The following is a 28000-nucleotide window of genomic DNA, read 5'->3' as shown; positions in this document are numbered from 1 at the left end:
GATCGATTCTTAAAAAAAACCCGGAGTGCCTACTGATTCAAAGATCGAAGCCGAAATTCCTTTAAGTGGTATATTCTTTATTGCAGCGCTGGATGCACGGGGGATCTCTCCACCTATCATGCATACCCAAAGCGGAAAGCAGTCTTGAATTTATACAATCAATCTATCAATATTCTACAAGCACCTATACATATGCATTACCTATCCCCGCCTTCCCTCGCTTCTCATGCTAATTAGCCTTTTGGCACCTTGCGCCTGCGTAGAGCCTCCCAAGAATTGTGGGCAGGGGTCTTTGGGACGTGGGCAGGGGTCTTTGGGAGGAAGACCCCGAGTCTTCCTCGCAGTGTACTTTTCACCTTTGGCCAGGAATCTGCTGAATTGGCAAGTTTCTTAATTGCGAGAGCTGGTTGTTGCTAATTCTTCCATTTGTTGTATCTTTATAATGAATTCCAATGTCCAGTTTTGAGATTTATAGTCCTTACATTTGTTTCTCTGTCCGTCTGCCGCTTCCTTATCATGAGTTCCAGTGTCTTGTTTCGAGATATACAGTCCATGTCTGGGGATTGTCCTTGCCTCCCCAATGCCTCCCCAATGCATCTTTAATCAATGGTTACCATCACCTTAGTCTCAAAGTCATAGTAAAGGTCCTGGCTACATAAAGGAAAAAATAAATGAAAAAATTAAAAACAGGTTTATACCAGCTGACTTTAAATGTAGTCTTCACTGGAAGACCTTCACATTACTTCAGTTACCAATTTGCCTTTTCACTACAGTAAATTAGCTCATAAAGGAGTGTGGGCCAAAGTTTCTGTAACTGGCTGCTGCTACACAGACAGAGACAGGTGGCAATGCTTATTTTTACTAGACTATATTTACAATCTGGTTGTATAATACAGAGATTTGCTTTTTGCTGAAAGGAAACAAGTTTGGAGGAAAAGAGAATAAAAAAGTCAAATCCCTAAAGCTACATACATAATCAATAATCATCTCATACACTATGAAAGAAGATTTTGGGAAAAAAAAAAAAAAAAGAAAAAAGAAAACAACAACAACAACAACAACAACAAAAGGTATTTATCTAAAGATTTGGCTGCAAAACAAGGATTTTTTCTAATTCTAGGGTTGCCTAATTACAGTAGCACTACATGCTGATGTACACAGAGAAAGGAGTTTGAACTCGGGGAGTAAGTATTGTCCAGCTGGTGCCAAAACTCACTGCTCTGCCAACTTTTGTGTGAACACAGACTGTGTCTGGCTCAACTCAGTCCAGTGCATGGCTAGCTTAGAAGAATAGAGTCTAAGCATTTGGTTTTAACACAGCCTGAACGTATAAATCTGTAATGCTCTATGGCAGCCGTGTAACCCTGTGTGGCTGGTAGGCACAGTGTGGGAACTGCACCCAGCCCTGCTGTGCACAACTAATGTCAAGCAGGAGGTGCTATTTCCACTATAAATCCATCTGCATTCACACTTTTTAAAAAACAGACTAGCAAATTTAATCTTGACAGCTATCAGAACATGTGAAGATCTTTTGCAATCCTGCTGTTAATCTTCAGAACATGTGACAATCTCTGTTTTATTCAAAAACAGTGCGGGCAAGGATCCCACTTTTCTCACCCTTCTGAGACCCACAAAATTGTCCGCAAGAAAAAAAGTCAACTTATTCCAGGGAATGCAACCAGTCTGCACTGGAACAAAGGTGTTTCTGCCAGGAACATGCAGGTCTGCAAAGAAGATAACTAATACAAAGGAAACCGGCATAATGAACAAATCGATTAACTTCACAGAAGTTACCAGATCATGCCAACTGATCCCTGCATAGATTCTGGTGAGAATTTTGATCACAGCCCAAGGAAATGTGACTGCAATAGTCCATCAATGAAAGCAGTCCCATCACCTATTAGCCTAGCCACAGACACAGAGCTGGGACCTCCTCCGCAGTCATTCACACTACACTTGGGTCAAATACTTTCAAATACAGAGGCCTGTATCACCAGGCAAGGCTATTCACTCCCTATCAACAAAAAGTGCAAATCACAATTTATTGATTTCCTGCAATTTACTGATTTGTTGCAATTGCTTTTTTGTTTGTTTGTTTCTTTGCTTGTTTTCTTCAGGAAGGTTGCCCTCCAACTACCAGCTAAGCCCAAATCTGCCTGAAGTTAACTATTAACCTTGTTTTCCACAATGAGCAGCCTGTGAATACTGCTGCCAGATCCAATGAAGAGGAAGGCTTACGTATGAGTCTGGTTTGCTGTTCTGTGGTTTCCTCAACTTTCTTTTCGACAGTTTGTCTAATAGCTTCTAATACAAGATTTTTCTCCATAGAGGACAAGCCTAGAGCAAACTGAGACTTAACTCAAAGGGTTTTCAAACACTGATAGAAAATGTTTGCTGAATTCCCTATGCAAGAGTACACTTAATAAAATATCTCAAACAGAAATTCACTGAGCCTTGAAATTCCTTCTATTAGTTACATCTGATACCTGATGCTGAAATTGAGAACAACTTGGTCACATTTGATTGAAGATGAGGATCTTAGGGAAAAATTAATTTAGCAGTTTGTTTTAGAACTGTGGTCTCCTGACTCTCAGGCTTTCTGACACAGTCCTTCCTTTATATCCAAGTCCTTGGAGAGACAAGATTACTAAAGAAATTCAGTTTTCCTAACTTTTAATCTACTCTCCCAATCATCCTGGTTGCAAAGGAAATTTTGGAAATGCATTCAAGCTAACTTTTTTAATGTAAGGAAATAATCCATTTTTTTTTCCTCTTCTGGCATTTTAATCCCTCCTCTAGGGACATTTGGCTAGAACGTATTGACTCAGGGGTTTCTGAGGTACAGAATGAAAGAGATTCCTATGGGAATAGAGAAAGCTGGGATGGGTTGTCTAGTTCCTGTCAGCTTTTGAAGGTATTTAGAACAGTGCTGATCATGCAAATTATTAGTTTCTTATAAAAGAAACTAAAGTAAAAAGTCAGAGTAAAGGACATAGATATATATACTAATATTGGAAGGAAAAATCAAAGTTTTTGAACAAAGTACTTTAAGCATTATATGCTGCAGATTCCTGGCCAAAACAGTTATATACTGACTTTCTCCTGTCATCTCTGAATCTAAGAACAGTTTACACAATCTCCTACTGACAGTGATTCTAGCTTCTTCCCATTTGCAGGCTTTCTTCTTGCCTGGCTGCTTCTCTTTGTCTTACCTGTGGATTTCTGTGTTTTGTAGTAATAGACAGTAACTGAGAGGGACAGACAGAGTCTACCAAGAAGAGTAAGACTCAAGTAGCACTCTCTGCAGCTTATTGTGCATCCTTTGTTCTACTGAGGTACTGCTCACACTGGAGGTACCAGAGTTTATAAGAGTAGTTGAATTAATACAAGACCTTAAATGCTAACTAATTCCGAATGTGGGACTAAGTTTTCCAAATGTTTCCAAAATGATAGGACAAGCTGACAGCTATTCAGAACAGTATTCCAGTCTTAAGGTCAAATCAAAGGCCTTGCTTGGGACTGCTGACTTTGCAGGATTGTTTTAGCTAGGCTCTTACAATTTTTAAAGAACATTTATAATACATTTTTCAGCATAACTCCTCTTTCTTTATCACCAACTTGCTAGCATTAATACTTCATTTCTTATGTTGTTTCTCTCCACCAACTCAGCATTTCAGTAGCACACACTCTTCTAAAGCCTGCAAGACTCATAATTATAGTTCAGATAATACAGGAGAAATAACATTCTGCACAGTTATGGGAAAACAGTAATCAAGAGATTTGCCTTCTGTTCCTAGATCTGGCATAGATACCCCGTGCATCCTTGGACAATTTGTTTATATCAAAATTTTCAAGTGTTGCCAGGGGAGTCTGAAACCTACAATAGGCCTGGCTTCTAGAGCTAAATCTCTTAGTAGTGGATACTTTTTCAGAAGCACTGAACAGCCATAACTCCCACACGTTTCTGTTGTATTCAGCATACGGTCCTACATACCCAGTTGAGCCCAGAGTTGGCAGAACTTCAAAACCCTGAGCTCTTAGCCATCCGGGCTTTGCCATCTGTAGCAACTTTGCCTCACTCTAAACAGAGCTCAGAAATGATTTGTTTAACATTGGTTGTGGAAGACTGGCTATAGATGATTACAAGCATTGATAACCTTGAATATTTCTATAGAAATATAGTGTTGATCTACCAGCAATGGCAGCAACTATCCATAACGTGGTAAAACATTTAAAACCAAGTAACTGCCAAATACACTCTGCACATCTGCCTAGGTAATATATTAAACCTCATTTTATAGATGGTCTTTTAAAGCAAATAGGTCCAGGAAAGTAATGCATAAATAAGCTGAGGTTTTGTGTGTTCACATAGTTTATGGGAACTTTGACCAAAAGCAAGCTAGCTAAAGTAAGTACATATGCAGCTAAGTGGAGAACACTAACACATGAACATCTTATTCAGGTATTTCTGTTCACTGTCTGAAAGAAACAAGATGTCCAGAAGCATTACTAGTGTGCTAATGTTGCTAATGTCTACAGAAACATATTTGAAGCCTTCAATTGCATTAATTTATCCAGGAAAATAGCTTGAAAAGACACAGTAAAAAAGTTGTTGACTTAGGAAGTCTTCCCCTCACAGAATAAACACTTTCTTATTCTTTGCACATCTAGGGAAGTGCGCAGGTACCAGTCTGGATGTCACATTTCCATTTACAAGACTTTTTTGTATTAACTCAGCAGTAAGAAGCAGGTCTCTTCGGAGCAATCTGTCTACATTTCTGCCCAGCATTGTAAAATGGAAGATACCAGTTGTGTCTAGGAGGCTTTGCAACTGCCCTGAAGTTAGCTGGAAACCTGGTCTAACTGCTGTGTTGGGTCTGTGATAATCTTGTGTCACTTCCAGTTTGATTCTTTTCGAAACTGGCTGTCAGAGTCTGCTCTGCCACCAGCTACAGGTAAAAAGCATTAGATTCCTTCACCTCTCCAAGTAATAAATTGATTTCTATTTCAAACAGTATTTGCCCGTTTGCTTGAAATAAACACAAAGAGCATCTGAATAGCTGAAGAATTGTACAATACAGATTTCCTGAACAGTTTTTTTTTTTTTTTTTTTTTAGCTTTTCAACTCTCTGAACTATTTCCTTTTAGCCTGGAGATCACACTCCTATTGTCTTGTGTTTTGACCCTCTACCCACATTTCATTGCTATCGGCCATCTGACAGCACTGGAGCTCTCAGCTACAGCTGTTTATCTGTATTTAGCAACTTAGGGTCCTGTTAAACAATCAGAAAACGTGTGACTTGGTCATATAGCAAAGAAAACACAGGAAAAAAAAAAAACAAACAACATTTTGGGCCTGTCTGCATCATGAAGGCTGGAATACCACCTCTACCAATGCTGTTAAATTCAGATTTTTCCTCCATATTATTCAAGGCTATTAATACAATGTAAACCCTATATGTAGGCATGCAGCTTATCTGGCTATACACTGACAAATAGAATCATAGAATCATAGAATATCATGAGTTGGAAGGGACCCTTAAGGATCATCAAGTCCAACTCTTGACACCGAACAGGTCTACCCAAAAGTTCAGACCATGTGACTAAGCGCACAGTCCAATCTCTTCTTAAATTCAGTCAAGCTCGGTGCAGTAACCACTTCCCTGGGGAGCCTGTTCCAGTGTGCAACCACTCTCTCTGTGAAGAACCCCCTCCTAATGTCAAGCCTAAACTTCCCCTGCCTCAGCTTAACCCCGTTCCCGCGGGTCCTGTCGCTGGTGTTAATGGAGAAAAGGTCTCCTGCCTCTCGACACCCCCTTACGAGGAAGTTGTAGACTGCGATGAGGTCTCCCCTCAGTCTCCTCTTCTCCAGGCTGAACAGGCCCAGTGCCCTCAGCCGTTCCTCGTACGTCTTCCCCTCCAGGCCTTTCACCATCTTTGTAGCCCTCCTCTGGACACTCTCCAACAGTTTCATGTCCTTTTTGTACTGTGGTGCCCAGAACTGCACACAGTACTCGAGGTGAGGCCGCACCAGCGCAGAGTAGAGCGGGACAATCACCTCCCTCGACCTACTAGCGATGCCGTGCTTGATGCACCCCAGGACATGGTTGGCCCTCCTGGCTGCCAGGGCACACTGCTGGCTCATATTCAACTTGCTGTCTACCATGACCCCCAGATCCCTCTCTTCTAGGCTGCTCTCCAGCATCTCATCGCCCAGTCTGTACGTGCAGCCAGGGTTTTCCCGTCCCAGGTGCAGGACCCGGCACTTGCTCTTATTGAACTTCATGCGGTTGGTGATCGCCCAGCTCTCCAACCTATCCAGATCCCTCTGCAAGGCCTTTCCACCCTCAACAGAGTCCACAACTCCTCCAAGTTTGGTGTCATCAGCAAACTTGCTCAAAATACCTTCTATTCCTACATCCAGATCGTTTATAAAAATATTGAAAAGTACCGGCCCTAAAATGGAGCCTTGAGGGACCCCACTGGTGACCGCCCGCCAGCCTGACGCAGCCCCATTCACCATAACCCTTTGGGCCCTGCCCGTTAGCCAATTGCTCACCCATCGTATGATGTTTTTATTTAGCTGTATGGTGGACATTTTGTCCAGTAGGATCCTATGGGAAACCATGTCAAAAGCCTTGCTGAAGTCCAAAAAAAATCACATCAGCTGGTTTCCCTTGGTCCACCATACGGGTGATCTTATCATAAAAGGAAATCAGGTTAGTTAGGCAGGACCTACCCTTCACAAACCCATGCTGGCTGGGACCAATGACTGCTTTGTCCCCCAGGTGCGCCTCAATAAGTTCGAGAACCATCTTCTCCATGATTTTACCAGGCACTGACGTGAGACTGACAGGCCTGTAATTGCTAGGGTCTTCTTTCTGACCCTTCTTGAAAATCGGCACAACATTTGCCAGCTTCCAGTCTACCGGGACCTCTCCAGACTCCCAGGATCATTGAAAAATAATTGAGAGAGGTTCTGCGATAACCTGATACTACTTCAAATGGAGATATGAGATACAAATAATCGGCCCAGTCACAGCCCCACACAGACTTACAATAAGAAATAATCTCCATGGGAAACTATACACTATGTAAATCCAAACTGTTTGTAGTTGTAACTCTTCACAGATGTAAACTGCAATACCTTTCATGTCTGAATACCTGTAACTTGTGTTACTTTTTCTCTTCAAAAACTGTGTAACTAATGCCATCAGAATGCAGAATCATTTCCTATCTGATATTCTATATACTAGGTAGATATTCATATAGAATATATCTCTATATATGAGACAGATACAGACAGATATTCTATATTCTACCTGAAGCTACATTCAGTTCTATCTAAAGCTACGTTCAGGGTCTTGCCATAGCTGTGATGCCCTAACAACAAGTAAATGAAAAGGGGCTATCATGTTTGGATAATCTGCACTGGCTGCACGGATGGTACCATCACTGTCTTCCAGACCTCTGTATTTATTTTTCACATCTCTTTAGCTCTTTAGCTTTTTAGGTCCTTCTGATTCCCTGCCCTCTCTTTTCTGTGCTAATATTCTCACCACAGAGTTCTCAATTCTTCACAAACCTAAAAGAATTAACGATATTGCCCTGTATTCATAAATATCTGCTCTCTCCAGCAGCACCATTCACTGTATGTTGCGTTATTCAATTTGACATACCTTACAAGTCTCAGTACGGCATGTTGTCTTTGCTAGCATTCAGCCTGTGCCAGAGGCCAGCTGCTGGCATGGGAGCAACTAATGTATCTAACTCTGGAGAGATACAGGCTGTCCAGACTACCCACCATTAGTATAGCTGCAATAACTAATAGCAGAGAAGCTTGTATATAGAAACTAGTATAGATGAGACTCTTCAAGAGGCACTGAGATTTCTAAAATGGAGGGCATGTATTCACACAGGTTGCAAGAGCCAAATGGGAAATAAACAGGAACAAGAGAAATGTCTTCTTCATACTTACAGGGTAACTGCGTTTTCAGTGTTATAAAATGATCTGATTTCTAACAACTATTAATATCAGTTTCAAGGAATGTGCACTTCCAGTTTTGTTCAGTGGGAGAAAAAAAGTCCAAATATTTCCTACAGTAGTTGCTTTTCAGCGAATAACTGCTGACTGGAGGTCTCATCCTAAGGAATACTGCATAGGCTTTGTTTCACAGAGGAAAAAAAAAAAAAAGCTACATTGTTTTGAAGCCTTGTGCATTCATCCTGGAGAAGGTGCAGGGCACATAGTACAGTAAATAGCACTGCTAGAAAGATAGCTTGTCCTTTATGACTGATCACTGGTGGGTAATCCTGCAGCATGGTCCCTTCACCCACCAGTACTGCACACACAGATGGCTCGCAGCCAGGTTACCCTGGCATGGATGCTAGGCGGCGAGCACAGTGCCTGGAAAACGTTTGATGCTGACAGCTACTGTGAACTGCTTTGTGGGGAACAGCTTTTCTACTGCGTTAATTCTGCTGCAATAAAAGATTTTCTAAACTAGAGTCATTCAAAACAGAAACATCACAAAAATCAAATTTATACGGAATTTGGCATATATAATGTAGCCTGTATTTATCACAAGGAAGAATTACAAAAACTGAATTCTCTAAAAGCTGAGTCAAAAAGACAGCTAGGTCACTATAGAAAAGGCTGCTCTGCTCCTTGCTCACAGATTGCAGTCCTGGATGACAGACATGCAGCTCTGCCTTCCCTGTATTTTGGAGGGACTTAGCACTGCTTGAATAAGCCTCCTAGCTGATGCAATGAGGATGTAAAATTTGACTTGGAAAACAGTCAAGAACAAACACACACTTCTTGTGTACCACTTACCATGTAGGGTTAAACCATGAATTCATATGTCCTGTAGTCCCCTTGCCCCAAGGATGTGCTGGTAACTGCAGTAGAGCACCCTCTCTTGCCCTAGATTGGCACCATGAGCTTTGCAGCTTTCTGGCCTCCTTTAAGGGATGTGGTCCTGCAGCCAGTGACCAGTGCAGCATTTACCACAGCTAAATTCCCTCCAGCACCCCCTAAGGCTCCACTACCCTATCTAACCTGGGTACAGAATACTAACAATAATTGTGATACTGGGAAAGTCATATATGCTGACATTTAGGATTTGACATAGCATAATGCAGTCTCTGCAGATTCCATTCAAATTAAATCCTGCTGCAGATTTTCAGAGGGAGAATACACCTAATCCTAAAAAGAAGATAAAAATGTCTTTACCTGATACTTGGAACAACGGAAGTAAAGGAAATAAGAGAGAATTACCGATAGATTAAGTTGCAGCAATGTGAAGGAGAACGAAGGCCTTTGCACAACCAATAGCAGAACAGTTTACAGCTCAGCTTCTAGTATAGTGAGTAATTGCTGGTACTCAGGAAATTAATCTGAAGATCTTAATTGCAACTAAAACAATTACTCATAATCAGAATACTGTATTTAATAGTCTTTGCTACTAATAGATAAAATAGCTACATCATGTGTTAAATACTGTCTGTGTTAAAATTTCTGATTGTTCCTATGCAGTACTCCTGTCTTGGGTCATGAGCTGCCTTCCTGGATTCAGAGGAGTAAACAAGTACACCCAAGCAAAATTTAGCAGGAAACGTGCAGGGAAAAAAAAATGGTAACAAGATGGTCTGCGGGACAGGGCATTTGCCTTTCTGTACCTCAGAATTGGCTAAGGACCAATTCTGGACTCTTATTAACAAGACTCATACCTACATACCAGGACTCTGTTACAACTTAGTGTTTTAATACCTTCCAGGTGGTAAAAGAAAGGGATGCACAGTAAAATTAAGAGGGCCATAGCCTATAGGCCTTAGACTCTGAGGGACAAATGGCTTTGTTGATAAACTGCTCAGCCTAAGACCCTGTGCTGCCCCCCTCTTCTGGACTCACTTATGAACATGTATTTGTTGTTTCTTTTCTTTTTCATGGAAAGGGAAACTTATAGCATTCTTTATGATGTGTAAATTAAAAAGAGGAAAAAATGTGACTGCAGCGCTTAAGGTGTTTTTTTGTTTGTTTGTTTTGTTGTTGTTTTTGTTTTTAATACAGGTAGTTTTCTTCGTGGTTTTTGTATAAAATATTCTGGTATTAAAATTTTCTTCCTAGGGTAGTCTCTGGTGGCCTAGAGAACTGCAATAGGTGTAACATTAGAAACAAATCAATAAATGAAAACGAAGCAGAGAGAATGGAAGAGATTTAAAGCCAACCAAACCATTTTGGTTGAGTTAATACTGTAATTATTTGAACAGATGAATACTTTTTTCTTGTCTTCTGGAAAGGGTGGGAGTGGGAAGAACACAACAAGGAAGTTCTTCAAGAAGATTCCCTAGGAAATCTTCATAAAGAAAAGGAGGAATTAAAAAAGTTCTGTAAGTGTTTGCAAATTTTAAACAGAAAGGAATTAATAAATTAAAGTTAGGCCCAAATGACTAAGAAGCCAAACCAGAAAAAAAATGTATTTTGATTTGGGTAGGGGTGGGGTCACATTTACTGATTTTACAGTCCACCATGATGTTAATTTCATCTAGTAAACACGGGCAATGTCTTTTCACTTATATATTTCTATACTATTCTATAGTAGCTTATACAGTCAGCTCTTCTAGAAAGTAGCTGAAGCACTCAGTTTATCAGAAAATATATCTTCATTCTAAATGAAAAAAAAAAATCCATTGGTAAGGAAAAGAATGGAAAGACTTTTTGGCTCTTCCTCCAGTCATGGAACAGGCAATAGCTTTGTTGCACATGTCTTTGTGGTCAAGTTAAACTGAATGAAACGCTGAACAACTCCCTCCTTCACAAATCTGCTTTCCAAATGTATATTGAAAAATCAGCTTTTCAGCATAACAGTTACCTGTAGTGCCAAGCAAACACTGTTCCTGCAAAGTGAAGTTCACACTGCCAAATCTTTCAGCTAGGAAACTGTTAGCTCTCCTATCTAATACAGACAACCCATGCAGCCTAATCACAAAGCAATATTTGATTCCACTAGACAAGGCACATAAGCAGAAACACTCCATGTCCCAACTTATGTTCTGTGCCAAAAAAGGGCTTCAGCCTCCTTAAGCCTGCAGCTAAGCTTATGCTCAAATGGGTTTTAAACAATCCTTCTTTCCTGGCCTAGATTCACAGTTTATCATCATGAAGTACCACTTACATACTAAATAGAATAAGAGAATCCACCATTGTCATACTGCTGTCAAACAGGGACTATCTTTTGTGGGTTTTCTTTAAATATATGAGGTGGGTATTCCTGAAGGTGGAATTAATGCTGAAACAAATTGATTCTACTACTCAGATATATGCTAATCTTAAATGTGTTTTTACACTTTGTGAGTCACAGCAAAATGACGGTAAGATACAGCAGGGACATGGGAATATACACATATAATCACAAATGGGTATTCGGAACAGCACAGGATAACCAGTGATCTTCCTTTGTAATGACTACACTGATTACTTTAAAATAAAACAACAGAGAAGCTCATCCCTGTGTTCTCAGGAGTATCAGTTGCCTTAATTCTCCCATCACTAAAGAGCAAACACACCCCTTGCTCTGAATGTAATGGGAATTCAAAACGGTGCTATTCGCGCAACCTGTCTGATAATCTCATTATCCTTTTCTTTCCTACAAAAATGCCAGTTTCCTTCATTATGGACAATTACTCAGTCTATGGCCTCTGAGTTTACCCACTTCCTACCTAACACACTAAAGTCATGATGACACCATCTCACTAAATAGCTTTAGTTTTGCAGACACAAAAAAATATCCCAAGTGTGGTGGTCAAGGTACAGCAAACAGAAACAGAGAAGCAGACAACTTTCTGATATTAAAAACATCAACCAATATTTTGTGCATCAAACAGCAGACTGGTTAAAAAATACCTCAAACTTTCAGCCAACAGTAGCAACTGTGGAGATCTCAGGTTCATCCGTGATTGAGCATAAAAGCCACAAGATGCTTTCTTAAGCACGAGGATATGGGAAGCTGGTAGGCTTCCACAGAAGATCTGCAAGGAAAGCTTCTGTGGTACATACAGCCTGCCCTTGTAGAGGAAACAAGTCTGGCTTTAGTGTGTGAACTTCATAAAATTGTTGAAAATTCAGCTTTGACACAGACAGAATCTTCATGTACTTTCATTCCTCTTCAGCTTCAGAACTGGATTAAGAATTTCCTTCCTTCTGTTATAAATGAAGTCTCATTTATAACAGAATACTGAATTTAGTAATATTTATAAAAGAAATATTCATAAAAAGTATAAAAGACAAGTAAACAGCGCTGGGTGTGCAGGGAGTGTACGCTCCACCAACATGCACACATGAACGTCAAACATTCTAAATATATAGAACATCGCTTTAACATACTAAACCCGAGTATGCCTATACATTTGTACAATCAGGAAAGGTAACAAACAATCCTTTAAGTTCCATGTCTTAACAGTCTCCATTCCTTTTCTTGATTACAAACAAGTCTCCATTTTCCATTCCTTTTGAACAATATGTCTTGCTTTAAGTTGTCAAACAACTTGGTCTTCAGGCCTTATGTATCCTGTTCTTCTCAGATCGAGGAAAAGCATTGATATAGTAGAAACTCACTTTAGGATAAAATAAAACTTGTGGAATGATATAGTACAAACTCACTTTAGGATAAAATAAAACTTGTGGAATGATATTGTATAAACTCACTTTAGGATAGAATAGAACTTGTGGTTAAAAGTTAGCAAGGACAAAGTAAACAACATCTTGTTATCTGTAGACCTTCTGTTATGTTTAAGCATCTTGTTATTTGAAAACATCCCTGTATCTGTTAACTGTTAGTCAGGCTGAGTCTTGAGATAACTTGAGTCAACTGTCTTGTCTTGTTAACTGAGACTACCTGTTATCTGCCGACCCTGTTAAACTGAAACCCAACTCAGCATTTTTACAGCTTGGAAAACAACTGATTAAGCAAAGGTGAAAAGTGCATTACGAGAAAGACCTACAGCCTTCCTCCCAAAGACCACTGCCCACATCCTGAAGACCCCGGCCCACAATTCTTGGAAGGCTTTGCGCAAGCGCAAGGACTGATAAGCTAATTAGCATATGAAGCGAGGGTAGGCGGGGTTATGTAACGAATATGTATGAATGCTAATTGAATATTCATTGTTTCGCTGTATAAATATGAGATATTTTGTCACTTCGAACATGCACGATAGGCAGAAGGATCCCCCGTGCATCCAGCGCTGCAATAAAGAATATACCACTTACGGAAATTTCGGCTTTGATCTTTAAATCAGCATATCCATCTCCTTTTCAAGGCCAGTAGGCCTGGGTCAAAAGGCACGTTCAGGTCAACAGGGGGTGTAACAACAAAAGCCTTCGATGGCTGTAGCAGCAGAGGGGCCCATGGTGTAGCAGTCAGATCAGTAAAGGAGCCCGCAGCTCCCTCACTGTCTGGCAAACCACACGTTTCAGACTGGTCCCACAAGGCTCTTTAAGGCCTCAGAGACTGCTTGCCAGGTGCCGAGCAAGCCCACTGCAACCTTGTCATTTTTAGTTGCAGAGTCCCACACATTGACCTCAGTTTGGTCCCATATCTCAGGCTCATAAACTGTCCAATTGTTAAGAAGGAGAATAAGCTGTAAGGTTACCAGGATAGTCTTTGTTCCTAAGGATGTATGAATCCCCATAATGTGCAACTGCTTACCAGCGAGAGGCAGTTGTGTGCATGGGTTCGCTCTCTCAGCTTGAGCTTCTCTCCAGCTCCAGTGCCGCCTATTTCCAGCAACTTTCTGTACGAGCTTCTTTGAGCGGTTTGCTGAGTTTGGCCAAACCTATCTTCATGAGGCAATCAATGTGCCTGTTCCCGTCCTGGTCTCCATTCTGCCAGCCTGTTCCTCTTTACTTCTTTTTCCTGCTTCTTTATTGATGTAACTTCATCGTGTTGCCTTCTTTTTTTATCTTGAGGGCAGGCTCCCCTCTTATACCCTTCACTCCACAGCAGTTCTTTTCAAAACAACTTTTCATTGGTCAAATAACATTGAATGTAACAACAACAGCCAACACACAGAAACATCCATGCCTTAACAGCTGGAGAACAAGAAACCAGCTGGAGAAAAAGAAACCAGAGACTGCATGGACTCTCCTGAATCATCCTTCTTTGTTCCCTCTAAACTCTTTTATATTCCTGATGGCCTCGTCGTTAAGAGTCTAATGTTATCTCAACCTCGGGGCTTTCCAACCCCCATGGCCACACTCTCAAATCTCCCCCTTCTTTATTAATATCAATCATTTTCTCGCCACGAATTACCACTTCATATATAACTTCAAATGAAATAAGGAAAGAGAAAACTCACCTGTCAAGCTGCTGGAGGGATTCAGCATTCAGAAAAGGAGCGATTCTCCTTTTCTCTGTGATGTCCGTGCTTTCTAGTGGGCCTGCAAGTAAAGGTGTGAGCTGTTACTCGTGTCTCCTTAAACAGAGGGGGCAGCATTTTGTCCTCTAGCAGCCCCGTAATAGACTTGCAAAACAGCTACTTCTAAGGATCAGCTAAAACACACATACATAAATATTCTCTGTGGAATAATCTGTTTTCCTGATTTGGGTGCAAAGATGATTACTGAACAGATTTTGCAGTGAAGAGTGCCACAAAACAAAAAGAAAATTGAACAGGTATAGATCCAGGAAAGCATGTCTGTTGTCCTTCCAAATGGGAACGGAGGAAGCAATTTTATTTCACTAGCTACCATTTCAGAAGTAACACAACAAATGCCCTTAATTAAAGGAACAACTGTTGACAGTAACCATTCAAAATCTATAGTTATTGGAAAGACACAGAAAGCTCCAAAGCGGGGTACACTTCAGTGGCCACATGAACTGTCTGAAAAGCTGCTGAAGGACAGGGAGAGCTTGAGGTGAGTTTGCAACAATGGAAATTATCACTCTAACAAAACAAATTACAGGCAAAACTTAGTCTGATCATGAATTTCTCTGACAGTGGTATAGTTAGTTCCAGAAGAGAAACTAAAGAACCTCTATAATTAGTAATGCTTAAAATCAACATTGCTGGAAACTATGCTAGGAGTCAGAGTAGCTCCAGCAGAGACTGGGATGACTGTGATAATGACTACAGCTGACCCCAAAATACTTCTGCATATAATTCCCTGTGAAGTTAATTACACATGTAATGTCAAGTGCTGTGATATAAAAGCATCAAAGCAGGAGGTTACACTTTAAATGATGCTGTGAAATTCAGAAAACTGTTAAATCTGTCTGCATCGGATTTAAAAAGCCTTGAGCATTAACTGGAGACAGGTAAAGGCGGCAAAGCAAGAGGTTTTAAGCAGTTGTGAAGGATTAGCAGCCCTGTACTGTCTCCGCAGCAGACTGTAAACTTCCCATGCTCTCTGCCTGTGCTTGTCAAGCATCCCATTTGCAAAGACAAGAAACCAGTGTGAAGAACCTGCTTTGTTCTCTGTGCAATATGCCAAGTATGGGTTACAAAATCACTATTAAAAGGTTCTCAAAGGCAAAAAAGTTTCTAAATTATGCTAAAAGAGATTGCTGAACTTTTCTTAAGGCTTTGCTATGAGTGGATGACTTTCACGAGTCAGCTCTCGTAATTGCATTCATGCTTTTTGTACAAAAGTGCATGACCTTCTCACTGAAGTGCATCAGGACACTAATCCATTACAGCCAGTCTGCGTTCTTGGTTATGTAAAACAGGCATCTGCAGACACTCAAACATTTAAATGTGATTTAAACATCGTTTTAAATTACTGGCCCTACAGGCTACCTCTGCATCAGCTCACGGACACAAAGATGAGTTACTGTCACGTCCAGCATTGCTGTGCCAGGGATGCAGCTCCTAACAGTGCAAGGAGCCCAGTGTTGGTGCTCAGTCTTTGGCTTTTTAAAAAGATTTCAAACCTTTAAAGATGTGTTTAGGGGTCCTTTATCATTCATCTCTTGATTGGCAGCTGATGCACAAACACAACAGAACCTGATGCTGTTACAATCATTAAAAGGAAACCTTATTTAAAGTTAACGTGAATTGTCAGATGCCCACGGCAGACACAGCATTACTGCAAGGCACTCCTACACCCTATAAAGTTGTGCACAATAGGGGCCAGCACCCCTACATTGTACAATAGGTGTTCACAGGGGAGCACAGTAACTTCTGCACCCAGATTCCTGTCAGGGCCTTCGCCCTCAGAGCTCTTTTTGCCACATATCTCTCTCGAGCAACCTGGGCTCTGCCAGCACCCAGGCCTGAGCCCAGTAACAACCAGGGGGAGGCTGCAGAGAGCCAGAACCGGCCAAATCCCCAGCGCATCCCCGCAGCTGCCTCAGGGCAGGGGGCACTTCCTCCCTCAGCGCCCCTCGCCTCAGCCTTCTTCTTTCTCCTCCTCCTCCTCGGGCACCACCGGCCCTGCCCGGACGGCTCTCTAGGGGACGGCGGGGCCGCCGCCGCTGCTGGGGAGGAGAGACGAGAGAAGGGAGGAGAGGAGCAGAGGGAAGGGCCGAGCCCCGGCCCTGCCCGTCGAGGCGCCCATTGGCCGAGGCGCGGCACCGCCCGGCCCCACTATAAGGCGGCGCGGGCGGGGAAACGGCTGTCGCGCCTGAGGTGGCGTCGGTAGGAGCGCCGTAGGCTGCGGCGGGGCCGGATCAAAGCGACGGTGAGGGGCTGGGGTTTCGGTCCCGACACAAAAGCGGCGGGTGAGGCCGCGCAGCGCCGCTGCTGCTGAGGGAAGGGCTCCGGGTGGGTGTGTGGGCGGGGGGCGCTGCGGTCCCCTAGGGCCGCTCTTTGTGTGTGAGAGGAGACGGGGGGATGCCCGGGGCGGCCCTGCCGAGCCCCCGGCTGCTGGGCGCTTTAGCTGTGCGCTGCCGTGGGCCGGAGTCGCGGGGCCGGGCCCCGGAGCCGCCGGCAGGGCTGGCTGTGCCTTCCGCGGCCCCCTGTGCTGCCTGCCGCGGGGAGGATGCGGCCCGTGGGTGGGCATCAGGGGTGGGAGCGCTCCGTGCCGACCTCACCTCGGGTAGGGGAGCATGGGTTGTCCCCTCCGTCTGGCCGGGCTGCCAGGAGCGGGGACATCCCTCTGGGAAGGGAGCCCAAGGCATCTGGGACGTGCAGGGAGCTGTGCAGCCCCTCCCTCCGGGGGGACGAAAGTGGCCAGGCCAGGCGCAGGGCGGCCTCACCTTCGCTTTTCCCGTGAGCTGAGGTGAAAACCCGGAGCGCAGGACTAAGAGCCCGAGCTATTGAGCTACTTGGTGCTGGTACATGGCAGGATTTGGTGTTGCTTTCAGTCTGTGAGCAGAATATAATCGAGCAAAACTGCTTAATTATCAGTAATAAACAGGAACAAGCTAGCTGCTGTTGGACAAAGCCATTAAAATACATATATCCTGAGCACTCACTCAATTGTGTAAGTTAAAAAAGGGTTTTATCAGTAAACTTAATGTTGTTGCTTCAGCAAGTTTTCTAATATATTGGGAATTATGCTATGAGACAGGGTATACATAGCACATTATTTCTGATAACCACCTGTCAGAAGCGACCCTGTTATCTTGTCTGAACAGGCCCCTCATCAGAGCTGTGTGTGGCTGTGACTGACAAAGTCCAAAGTGTGACAGAGGCTTTGCCAGGCAAGTGCCTTGGAGGCAGGTGTGATCTTACCAGTAGAAACCTGCTGCTAGTTCTCCATAAACTGGATCTCTTGACTGACAGGCTGTTACAGCATAAACCTATTCCCCTTGCTGTGCTGCTGAGAGTGTCTGTGTGCTTTTGAAGTTGTGTGGCTGTACCTGGGACTCACTGGCCTGCTCTGCCCTCTCTTCACCTTGCTGTCTCATGCAAAACACTAACTGCACTGTAGTTTAACTTAGTGTAAAAGCTCTGAAAGTAATTCTTGATTAAGTGTAAGGTACTGTTTCTCCTCATGTGGAGACTAACTGCAGTTCCAGGCAGTGATGCTAGGTCTAGTGTTTCTAACTGTTGCTTGATTGCTAAGTTGTTGGAAAACTGTCCTGGACAGTAAAGCCTATCTGTAATGAATTGGCTACAGAAAAGCCTTTTTAAAGCTTTCCCGCTCTTTTATTCCTCATCACAAGTGGAACAAGGGTTGTGGCAGGAGACTTGCACTGAAGGTTTCCACTGAACAGCTCCTTCAAAAACAGCCTCCAGCCAAGCCTCGCTTTGTGCAGTGCAATTTGGCTTTATCAGAAAGAGAGGGCATTAAACTAGAGTTGATTGAGAATAACAGTGCTCCCACAGTTTCTCTGGCAGTAGTAAAGGCTGACAGCTTCTGCACTATGAAGGCCTCTAGCTTTCTGCGGCTGCATAATGTGAGTGCTGGGTGCACTTGTGTGCCAATGCCAGAATTACATTTTGAATCTCCCCTGAGGCTTTTTCCCTCCTTGTTCCACTGGTAACGAGGATGCTCTTGTGATGAGCATACAGCATTCCTTAAAAGTAATCTTCCTTGCACATACAAGAGGAAGTGTTTTTCAGTTAGTAGCATCTACTGCAAGCTGCTGTTACTTTCCTGCAAAGATTTTAGCATGGAGGCTTTTTAACTAAGCAGTAGTTATTACATATCTATTTCTAAGCTAAAGTCAGGGTGGTAGTTCTATTCTCATATCTTTTCGCCTACCTCATTTAACTTGCATTATTCCTTGTGGTATTTTGCCAAAAGTATCTTTTTAAAAACACTTAACAAGCTTAAGGTGCAATTGTTGCTTGAGGATTTTGAGTGTTCTGTTTGGGTGAACTCTAGTAGATTGCCTTTTGAAGCCTCTTCCCATAGCTTTGGCTGTTACCGTAGCAGTATTTCTCTTCATGTGCATGCCTGCTGGTATTAACCACAGCTGGTATTAACCACTAGCAGCAGAATGCCTACAGTCATAAAAAAACTTTGTTTAGAAACTACTGCCAGCCTCATAGAATCTGTCCTCCAGCAACCTTCTGCAATTTAAATTGGTTTTATGTTTGTCCTTCACTTAGAGCTTTTGGATTGGGTAATAAAACTTCACAAATGGAATTGTGAGTGGAAGCTGGCATTAGCTGGAGGAAAAAAAAAAAAAGCTGTTACTTCTAGAAAAAATGACTTATACCTGATGTTTTCACTGCTTGACTGCTGTAGGAACTGAGATAGGCTATTTGCAGTTCCCACCAGGGAATCTGACCAATCTTACTAATGAGTAAATGTGCTTAGATGTGTCCTTTGATGGCAAGTAGGGCGGGAAGAGATGGATGTAGCTCTAGAAGTGCCACCAAATACATACAAATGTTGCTAACAATTCCTTTGAAGATCAGAAATTTACATCTTTTAATATCTTACAGTAAAAGTGGTGGATGAAGTCAGTGCTGCTCCTGGTATACTTATAGGTCTCTTTAGCTCAGGTATGCTTTGAGAAGTGAGCCTTAAAGCTCGTAATCTCCTTCAGGATCAATTTAAGGGGATCAACAGAATGCAGTATTTTTCCAGGAGAGAAATGAACTCTGAAGACAGCTTAATCTCTATTTCAGTCAATTGCTGGTGGTGAGCTGTGAGTTCTGCATCTCAAGAACAACCCAACCCAAAGGTTGCCCTGGTAGTTCTTACCAGTGTGGTTGCAGTGTGTGCATGTACCAAGCAGAAAGCAGAATTAAGGCTGCTGGAGAGCTCTAGCTCTAGACATTGACCTAAAGCAAGAACAATTTCAGCATGAATTAACAACAGTAGCTAATGCCAGAGCACTGTCTTTATTTTATCAGCTTCTGATAATTCAGTTTCAAACAATCAGAAAAAAAATTTAATCAAAAACTTAGAAGCTGCTGTCATCCCAGTTACTACTGTGCACCATTAATGAGCTGTTTGTGCCGTTGTAAAGCTGTACAGTTGCTTAATATCGGACACATAGGGTGCTGGCTCCGGGCTCCCTGAGTGCAAAGGAGAGGATACGCCTGCAGAAGGAATGACTACTATGCTTTCTCACTGAGAAGTAGGAGTTGAAGTGCTTTGAGAAAATGACCTTGAATTTCATCTGGTTGTCCTTTTGCTAGAGGGTGAATGTCCATGCAGTCATCTTTCTGAAGACATCTAGTCTTGTTTTCTCCTGTAGCTCTTAGTATTAACTATAGTATGGTGCAAAGACATCAGGAGCTTTCCGAATAGAAGCTAGAAAGGGCTTCTTGATGCAACCTGATAATCCTGACAGCATGAACGTGAGATCAGACTTACTTCTGTGCCTGGAAAGTAAAACTCACTGGGTAGTGCATTTGGAGGAAGTTGTGCCCTTCTTTGTTCCAGACTTTAAGAATTCAGGCAATCTGAGTCCCTTTGATCAAATATAAAAGCAGTTGATTTAAAATAATAAAGATATGGACATCCAACTGCATCCTGTAGGTCCTAGTTCTCCATCTCCAACACCTTCTACCTTGCCACATCAAAGCAATATCACTTGACACACAGGAGAGCCTAAGCCAGCTAGAATTAACTTTCTAGTGTAAACAGAGTGAGAGTTCACTTTATAACATCCTGCCTCAGAGATGAGTCCTGCAAGTTTGTTCTGTCTGCTACTGTTAACGTTTGGCTTGTCTGGTTAGGTGGTGATACTAATTACAAATGATCAACCCCATGCCAGGTGCAACAAAGAATATTTGTTAGGCTCATCCTTTTAGTCTAAGGGCCCGAGTTAGGAGCAGGGCTTCTCTACAAGAAATGATAATCTCCCAGTTTTAAAACCTGTCCTTCTGTTTAAGGTTCTGTGTGAATTTATTAAAGGAGCTGTCATGACTAAGCTGAGTTGACTTGTTAGAGCAGGGGACAACAAAACAAAGCTGTCACACCCGCAGTAATCAGCACTTTCTTCCTGGCCAGCTCTGCACGTGAAGCTCCCTACTTATGCTCCTGGCTGTCAGCTGCTATAGTGCCTCACTTGCTGGAAGCAGCAGCTGTGCAGGAGTTGCCAGTACCCACATGTGGGCCTGCAAGGTCCTTTCCAGTGCCTGCTGAAGAACAGGACTGATCTGAAACACCTTCTTACTCAGATAGTGGAAGTAGGGGTTAAACTGCCTCACAACCTCAAGCAGTAGCAGCGCTATGAAGCCATAACTGTGGTGTTAAACAGATGTCCAGGAATAGTAAGATTATATATATATATATATATTTTTTTTTAACCCAACACCAATAAATGCTTACATCTCAGAACTTCTGAGTTGCTACTGTGTATACTTGGTTCAGAAGAACCTTCCTGGGCAGTAGGCCTTCTGGGCCAGCTGTGCTCCTGGGGATCCCAAAAGAAATGGGAATAGCAAGAGCCCCGTGTATAACCTGGTAAGGGAGAGAGAACCTTGTCTCAAGACAGTTCTTCCCCATTACAGAAGAGCTTAGGTTCCTACTTGAGGGAGACTCAAGCACAGTTTCACAAACTACTATGCCCATGTCTCCATTATCCATGGTGAACAAGGACCACTGCAGTTTGCAGCTGTGTCACAGAGGGGGATGGAGAAATGTCTTCTTACAGTGTGCATAGGTGTGGGTTCTCTGTTATCTGGACATAACATGGAATCACAGAACTGTAGGGGTTGGAAGGGACCTCGAAAGATCATCGGGTCCAACCCCCCTGCCGAAGCAGGTTCCTCAGAGCAGGCTACCCAGGTAGGCATCCAGACAGGACTTAAATATCTCCTTCTCATTCCAGAGAAGGAGACTCCACAACCTCCCTAGGCAGCCTGTTCCAATGCTCCCTCACCCTCACTGTGAAGTTCTTTCACATGTCAGTGCGGAACTTCCTGTGCTCTAACTTACAGCCATTGCCCCTTGTCCTATCCCCACAAACCACTGAGAAGAGGTTGGCTACATCCTTCTGTCCCCCACCCCTCAGATATTTATATACACTGAGGAGATCCCCTCTCAGTCTTTTGTCCAGGCTGAACAGACCCAGGTCTCTCAGCCTTTCTTCATAGGCAAGATGCTCCAGGCTCCGTATCATCTTTGTGGCCCTCCGCTGGACTCTTTCCAGGAGATCCCTGTCTTGTACTGGGGAGCCCAGAACTGGACACAGTACTCCAGGTGAGGCCTGACCAGGGCAGAGTAGAGAGGGAGGATCTCCTCCCTTGACCTGCTGGCCATGCTCCTTTTAATGCATGCCAGGATCCCATTAGCCCTCTTGGCCACAAGGGCACAGTGCTGGCTCGTGGTAGAACATCTGGCTCTTGGACTTCTCAGTGTTAAAAGCTATTTTCTAGGTACCAGTAACTCTTTACTTCTGATGTAAACGTATGTGCCACAGCACTCAGTAGGCTGTCACTGGTGCTAGCAGCCCTGTGAGCTGTGGGACAGGGCTTCATGTGCCTACGTGAGAAGCAGACTAAATCATTTGTGCTGATGCTGTGCTGGTGTAGCTAGATCAAATAGTGCTGCAGTTCAGACATGCCCTGAGGAAAACTAACTCATGAAAGCCACCCTGACTCACCCTCAGCTGTTTTCCTGGTGTTGATTAAGCAAAGTTTATAGTGTTGCAAAACCAAGATGATCCTGACAAAAATTATACACCTTGTCTGGCTGCAGTGGGTATAGTTCTGCTGTTGCTGATATGTGGTATGGTTGGGTGTGAGTGGTAGTTGATTTTCTAATTGGAGAAAATTGAGTCTGCTGGACTTGCTGCTGTCAGGTATGCTACTGGCTGCAGTAGTTTATAGGGCTGGAAACCCAATCAGTGTGTGCAAGTTAGTTCTGAGTCACTGGGCCCTAATAATGTTCATACTGGATTTCTCTTGTGGATGAAGTAGCTGTGTGGTGTGCGTGGGTCTGCCATTCCACGAGAGGTTAGGGGCTAAACCATCTCTGGCTTAAGTGATGTTGGTGAAGGTGTGATGTAATTGCCTTGACTCTGTCACGGTGAGAATTCAAGGTACTGCACACAGCCTGTGGGTTCTGACCTAAGGCTGGGTGAGACTGACCTGTGAGGGGGCTTGCATGCAGGAGCCGATACTGCAGCTGGGTGCAGCAGGGATGGTGGGGAAGAGTCTGTTCAGCATTTTTACAGGTATGTGACCCTCAGCAGACTGGCATTTATTGCAGCCAGAAGAAACTAGTTAATCCAACACCAGTCAGTGCCTACACACAAATGAACGCAGGCACTGCTGTTCTGTTCTTGCAGCAGACCCTAGAGCCTTTCGGGACTGTACCTGCTGTACCTGAAATCGTGACTTTGAGCCCTGATTCTTACAGCAGTTCCCACATCGTAACTGGCTCCGACCTCTAAAAAGTCTCCCGTTGAGTTCCTGTACTGTAGAAGAGAAGGTAGCAGGAAAGAAAAAGTAACAAACCCAGTTGAAGTAGAGAAACCCAGAACTGCCAACTTTGTTAACAGTAACCTTAAATTTAAAAGGAAAGGCCCACATGACTCCTTAAAATACCATGAATTCAGAAGTGGAAGTAGACAAAAGTGTATGGAGAACATCTGCTGCTTGCTGGAACTGTGGCAGACTACGAAAGTCTTGCAGCTCTTCCTCTCCCATTTTCCTGCCTCTGTTCCTATTTCAGCTTCATTTCTAACATGCCACCTTGCTCTTGCTATTTGAAAGCCACTAAGGAGGAGCAGAAGCTTGTAATAATAATTTTCCCCTTAGATTTACTGAAGTCTCCAATAGATCTAGCTTTACCTGCTTCTTACAAAAAATGCATTTAAAGCTATATTTGTTTTTTTACCAGCTCAGTGAACAACCAATTAATCACCATGTACTCAACCCTTCTAAACAGACCAGTGCTATGGATGGGTTTGTAGTAACCCATTAGCATTAGAATTAATTTTGCAATTAAGTTACCAGTCCTGGAACTGTTTGTGCATTAGGAAGATGACATACATTAAAAATTTAAAGTGACAGACTTCTGTCAGTTAGATGTACTGTTTCTGTAAGGTTCTTTACAAAAAGTAAAGGTAGCCAAATTACTATCTTGTCATGGATTTGAGAGTCAACCATGATTTAGTATTTGTATTAAATAGTCTTAAATCTCTTCATGCTAAACTCTATAGCTTCCATCACTGGCAAAAATATATATGATTTTGCTATGTAAATCTAGGTATATCCTTGATATGAGTGCTGGGTTTGCTGAACTCTGCCTAGTGACTTCAATGTTTGCAAAAATTTGGTTGAGTTATGATTAAAACTTGATATGGACTGTTCTGTCTCAGAACCACCTGATCCTAAGATGCCTCAGTATCTTTTCTCATCTTCTCTTAGAAAAAAATTATTACTCATGGGCATCTTGAAAGCAGGTCAAGTTGAACCCACGTTTAGCTCTTGTTTGCTTTAGTTCAGTGTAGACATCTGCATGTTCAAAGGCAAGTTGTAAAGAAACATCTTAAAGTAAGTGTATATGCAGAAGCGTGAAGCACTGAATTCAGGAGGGTCATGTATCATCACAGAGAGGATACCAACCATAATTGTAATATTTCTGATTATGGTGAAGCTGAACAAGTGTATTAAGTATTTCTTTTTTTTTTTTTTTTTTCCACTGCAGGAATTTGAAGATACAGTGACAACAGCAGAATCTTCCTCAAGAAGTCTGACAATCCGAAATACTGACCATGTCTATTATGGATCACAGCCCCACCACAGGAGTGGTGACTGTCATTGTTATTTTGATTGCTATTGCAGCTCTTGGTGCCTTGATACTGGGCTGCTGGTGTTACTTGCGTCTGCAGAGGATCAGCCAGTCTGAAGATGAGGAAAGCATCGTGGGTGAAGGAGAAACCAAAGAGCCCTTTCTTCTTGTGCAGTACTCCGCTAAAGGACCTTGCGTAGAGAGGAAAGCAAAGCTAACTCCAAACAGCACAGAAGTACATAGCTAACTTGGAGCAATACCTGTATGTGGACTGTGCTTATATGTGTAACCAGCAGAAGAATCTATACTGTGAAGAACTTGGTCACGTGCACATTACTCATCAGAAAACACCCTGATGAGGCTTAAATAAGCTTTCATTGCAACTGCATGCACTGTGAAGTTGCTCTTTGTGTCAATTGTGTATCCTACTTCTGTGACAAGAGCTGACTCACCTGGCATAAAGTCCATTGCTGGCAATGGACACCAGGATATCTTTGAGTGAAGAGACTGATAGCATCTTTTTGTTACTTGAATGTTTAGCTGAGCCTATTTTGATGGAGCTACTACTGTAATGTGAACTACTTTACAACTGTGAACTGTAAATAGGCTGCCAGAAGCTTTTTGCTTTGTGCTTCACAGCACATGAGAATAGTGTGGTGAAATAGTATGTAACACAAGAGGACTGTAGGTGGAATCCAGACCTTCAAAACCAGATCTGCAGTTAAAACTTGCTTCTGCTATTAACTTCTGAGTGCACAGCCATAGAGCCAGAACTTCAGCAGTTCACTGGACTAGTACAGAATGTTGAAAAGAAGGTAGAATACCTTGTTTGAAAAGCAGGTATAACCTGACAGTAATACGTTGAGGGAAGAAACACAGGAGCTACAAGAAAGGAAATGGTTTCCTTCAGTTGCAGCTAGGCATAGGCTAAGCTTTTGGCTGCTAGAACTGAGCTCTCTAACCATGTAGCTACTGCGAGGAAACTGCCATTTTGATGGAACTGGGAACTGATGATGGATACTGAACCCTCAGGGATGGTCCAGAAGGTTTCCAGGAATTTGAATTGGCAGTAGAGCAGGGTCTTCTCTTCTGTCTGCATGCTGAAACTGCAGAAGCAGTTACTTATTAAAACTTAAAAATGTAACTTACCTATTTTTTTCCTAGAAGGTCTGTTTGTGTACTTAGCAATTCAGGTGTATGTAAACAAAATGTTAGGAGTCTGTTTATAAAAAGGCTTTTTAGTCTAAAGACAGGTGATCAACTACAGAATTCAATTTGTGTATCTTGTAGATAATCTTGTGGCTTAGCTCAACTACTACAAGATAAAAGTTTTAACATTAGTTTGTCTAGGATTGATACAGGGAAGCAGGACTGCTTTTCAGTGTGGGGGTGTCTTCATACTACTAGCTGGGAAGCACTTTCATGTAAGGATGGCATATCTCTTTCACTTCCTGCTCTGTGGAAGAAATTGTGCTATAGAAACTGTAAAAAGATGTGTTAAATACTTGGAGAGGAGAAGGGACAGCACTAAACCACCAAGGCCAGCTTGCCTACTCTCAGACTGTTGAGTAGGTACACATGCTTTGAAGCCTGGTTCAACTTAACTCTAGCCCCTAAACTACTTCATACGCAGCTTCTTTATGAACTATTTTATATGAAGCTACTTTATACGTAGCTTCCTTGTGCCTAGTCTGGATTTTAAACACTTGATTGCCTAGGACCAAAAAGCTTACTGTGAAGACCTGTTTCCTAAAATATTCTACAAATAATGAAATTCAAATTCCAGCTCCCTTGGAAGTCACTTCTTTTGCTTCTTGCCCCTGTGTGTATGGCATAACTCAGTTAAGAGATGCCTTGCGAGCTTACTTGAGAATTATGCAACTGGATATAAGACAACAGTGGCCTACTCAGTAAGGTCATACCCCTTTCTTCTAGAGTAAGATGTTGTCTTGCACTTTTAGTGCTGCATTTGGCTTCTGATTTCTTAATTGAAGACTCAAATTTGAAGCAAAAACTAATACTGACAGCAGTGAAAAGCTCCTGGAATTACCACTAGAGTATACTATAGGCTATACCAAAGGGCAGTTCTTGCCCTGGCACATGCTTAATATACTAGTGTCAGGAGGCTTGCATATGTAGCCAGACCCACACACTTAAGATTGCTGTATTGTATAAATCCTAAAAAGCAAGGAGAAAACGGGTTAAATCAATAAGATTTTTCTTTAGTTTTGGTTCACTAGATAACAGTTCACACAGTTCCGCTCTTGCAGGTTTCAAGACATAATTAGTGTACAAAAGTGATACAAAGTGCTGAAGTTCTTCAATAGAGTAGCTACAGCAAGATGACTTTGTCCATTCAAGTTTACTGATTATACAGATAATTTATCTCCATTTTAATTCTGCAAACAATGCAGTGTAAAGGGCAATCTTCAGGAATTAAAGGAAAAGTATAAATCAATGGTCTAATTTTCTCCGTCTAGCAGTTATTAGAGAAAGCTGGTGAAAAATAACTGGTCTTTAGTCAGATGCTTTATGCTGCTGCCCCTAAGCATCAGCATCTTTATCAGATAGGTGTCTGCAAGTTAGTGCAATAGTAAAGTGCAGAAAGTTTTCCATACTCTTCGCTTTAGATGTGGGTAGCTAATAAGTTGTTCAAGTATACAAAAATATTTCATTTGATTTTCTTTTTCTAGATCATGTGAGGGAAGAAGTCTTTATTTACAATGAATTTCAATAAAATTTGCATAAATACCTACCCAATACTGTGTCATTTTTCTTTGTGAAGGAAATCATTCTGTCCTGTTTTTACTACTGTGCTCTGTTTCTAGAGTATCAATATCAATTCTTTTTTCCTCTGATGTGGCAGTAGCTGTTGAAACCAATATGTTGTCATCAGAAAGCTTTTGCTCTGGCTGAAGGGCTTCGTTAATTTCATCTTTGCCCTGCAGCTTTCCTTCCCTTGATGCTACCAGGATTCTTAGTAAAGTATTCTCCTTAAGGAGGTTTTCTGATGCATCAGCCAATTCTTGAAGCTTTTCAGCCATTTCTAGTAATTCTCGATTCTTCTGATCAAATGTGGCTTGTAACTGCTCGCTGTGGAGCTGCAGAGTCTTGTGCTGCTTTTCCAGTATGTGTTTTTGCTGCTGTACTTGATGTTCTTCTCTTTTTGCTTCAGAAAGCTGTGCCTCAAGGTGGTTGTGGGCTTGATGCAGAGCACTGATCTCTGATCTTAACTTCTGAATTTCTTTCTCTAAGTGCAAGATGTGTCCTTGCTGTAAAACTGTTTCTTTATGTAAGCATTCTTTGGTACAGGGTGCTGATGAAGAAAGACTTGAGTAATGTAAAATAAATTTAAGAAGATTAGGAAGGTTAACTGAGAAGTCTTCTGGAAACTTCATACTTTGTTCCTTC

At 42.4% G+C, this 28000-nt stretch overlaps 2 protein-coding genes and 1 long non-coding RNA gene across 6 annotated transcripts in view; 1 reads left to right on the top strand and 2 right to left on the bottom strand.

Annotated features, from left to right (window-relative positions):
- Positions 1 to 28: 28 nt before the first annotated feature.
- Positions 29 to 17155, bottom strand: LOC137865143 (uncharacterized). The gene is made up of 3 exons (XR_011101768.1): positions 17031 to 17155; positions 14356 to 14437; positions 29 to 651 (listed from the first exon to the last, which is right to left on the bottom strand). It is a non-coding gene; the product is annotated as an uncharacterized lncRNA (long non-coding RNA).
- Positions 16528 to 27349, top strand: SNN (stannin). Of its 2 annotated transcripts, none has more exons than XM_068699954.1 (2): positions 16528 to 16678; positions 24506 to 27349. In XM_068699954.1, exon 2 carries the CDS (start codon positions 24573 to 24575, stop codon positions 24834 to 24836), a length of 264 nt encoding a protein of 87 aa, XP_068556055.1. In that variant the 5' UTR covers positions 16528 to 16678; positions 24506 to 24572; the 3' UTR covers positions 24837 to 27349. The 2 variants fall into 2 exon arrangements, with proteins under 2 accessions (XP_068556055.1, XP_068556056.1); XM_068699955.1 differs by having other exon boundaries at positions 16586 to 16718.
- TXNDC11 (thioredoxin domain containing 11) overlaps positions 26933 to 28000 on the bottom strand; it is a 30211-nt gene continuing 29143 nt past the window's right edge. For all 3 annotated transcript variants that reach the window (XM_068699930.1, XM_068699928.1, XM_068699929.1), the window contains one exon: positions 26933 to 28000. In XM_068699930.1, the coding sequence (XP_068556031.1) occupies positions 27379 to 28000 (622 nt within the window). In that variant the 3' untranslated portion in view covers positions 26933 to 27378.

This window comes from Anas acuta, chromosome 15 (assembly GCF_963932015.1).
Source record: "Anas acuta chromosome 15, bAnaAcu1.1, whole genome shotgun sequence".
Classification (NCBI taxonomy): domain Eukaryota; kingdom Metazoa; phylum Chordata; class Aves; order Anseriformes; family Anatidae; genus Anas; species Anas acuta.
This window is presented reverse-complemented; position numbering and strand designations above follow the sequence as displayed.

What these genes read in the sequence shown, in the direction of transcription:
- SNN (XM_068699954.1), top strand. Translation starts at nt 24,573, where the DNA reads ATGTCTATTATGGATCACAGCCCCACCACAGGAGTGGTGACTGTCATT.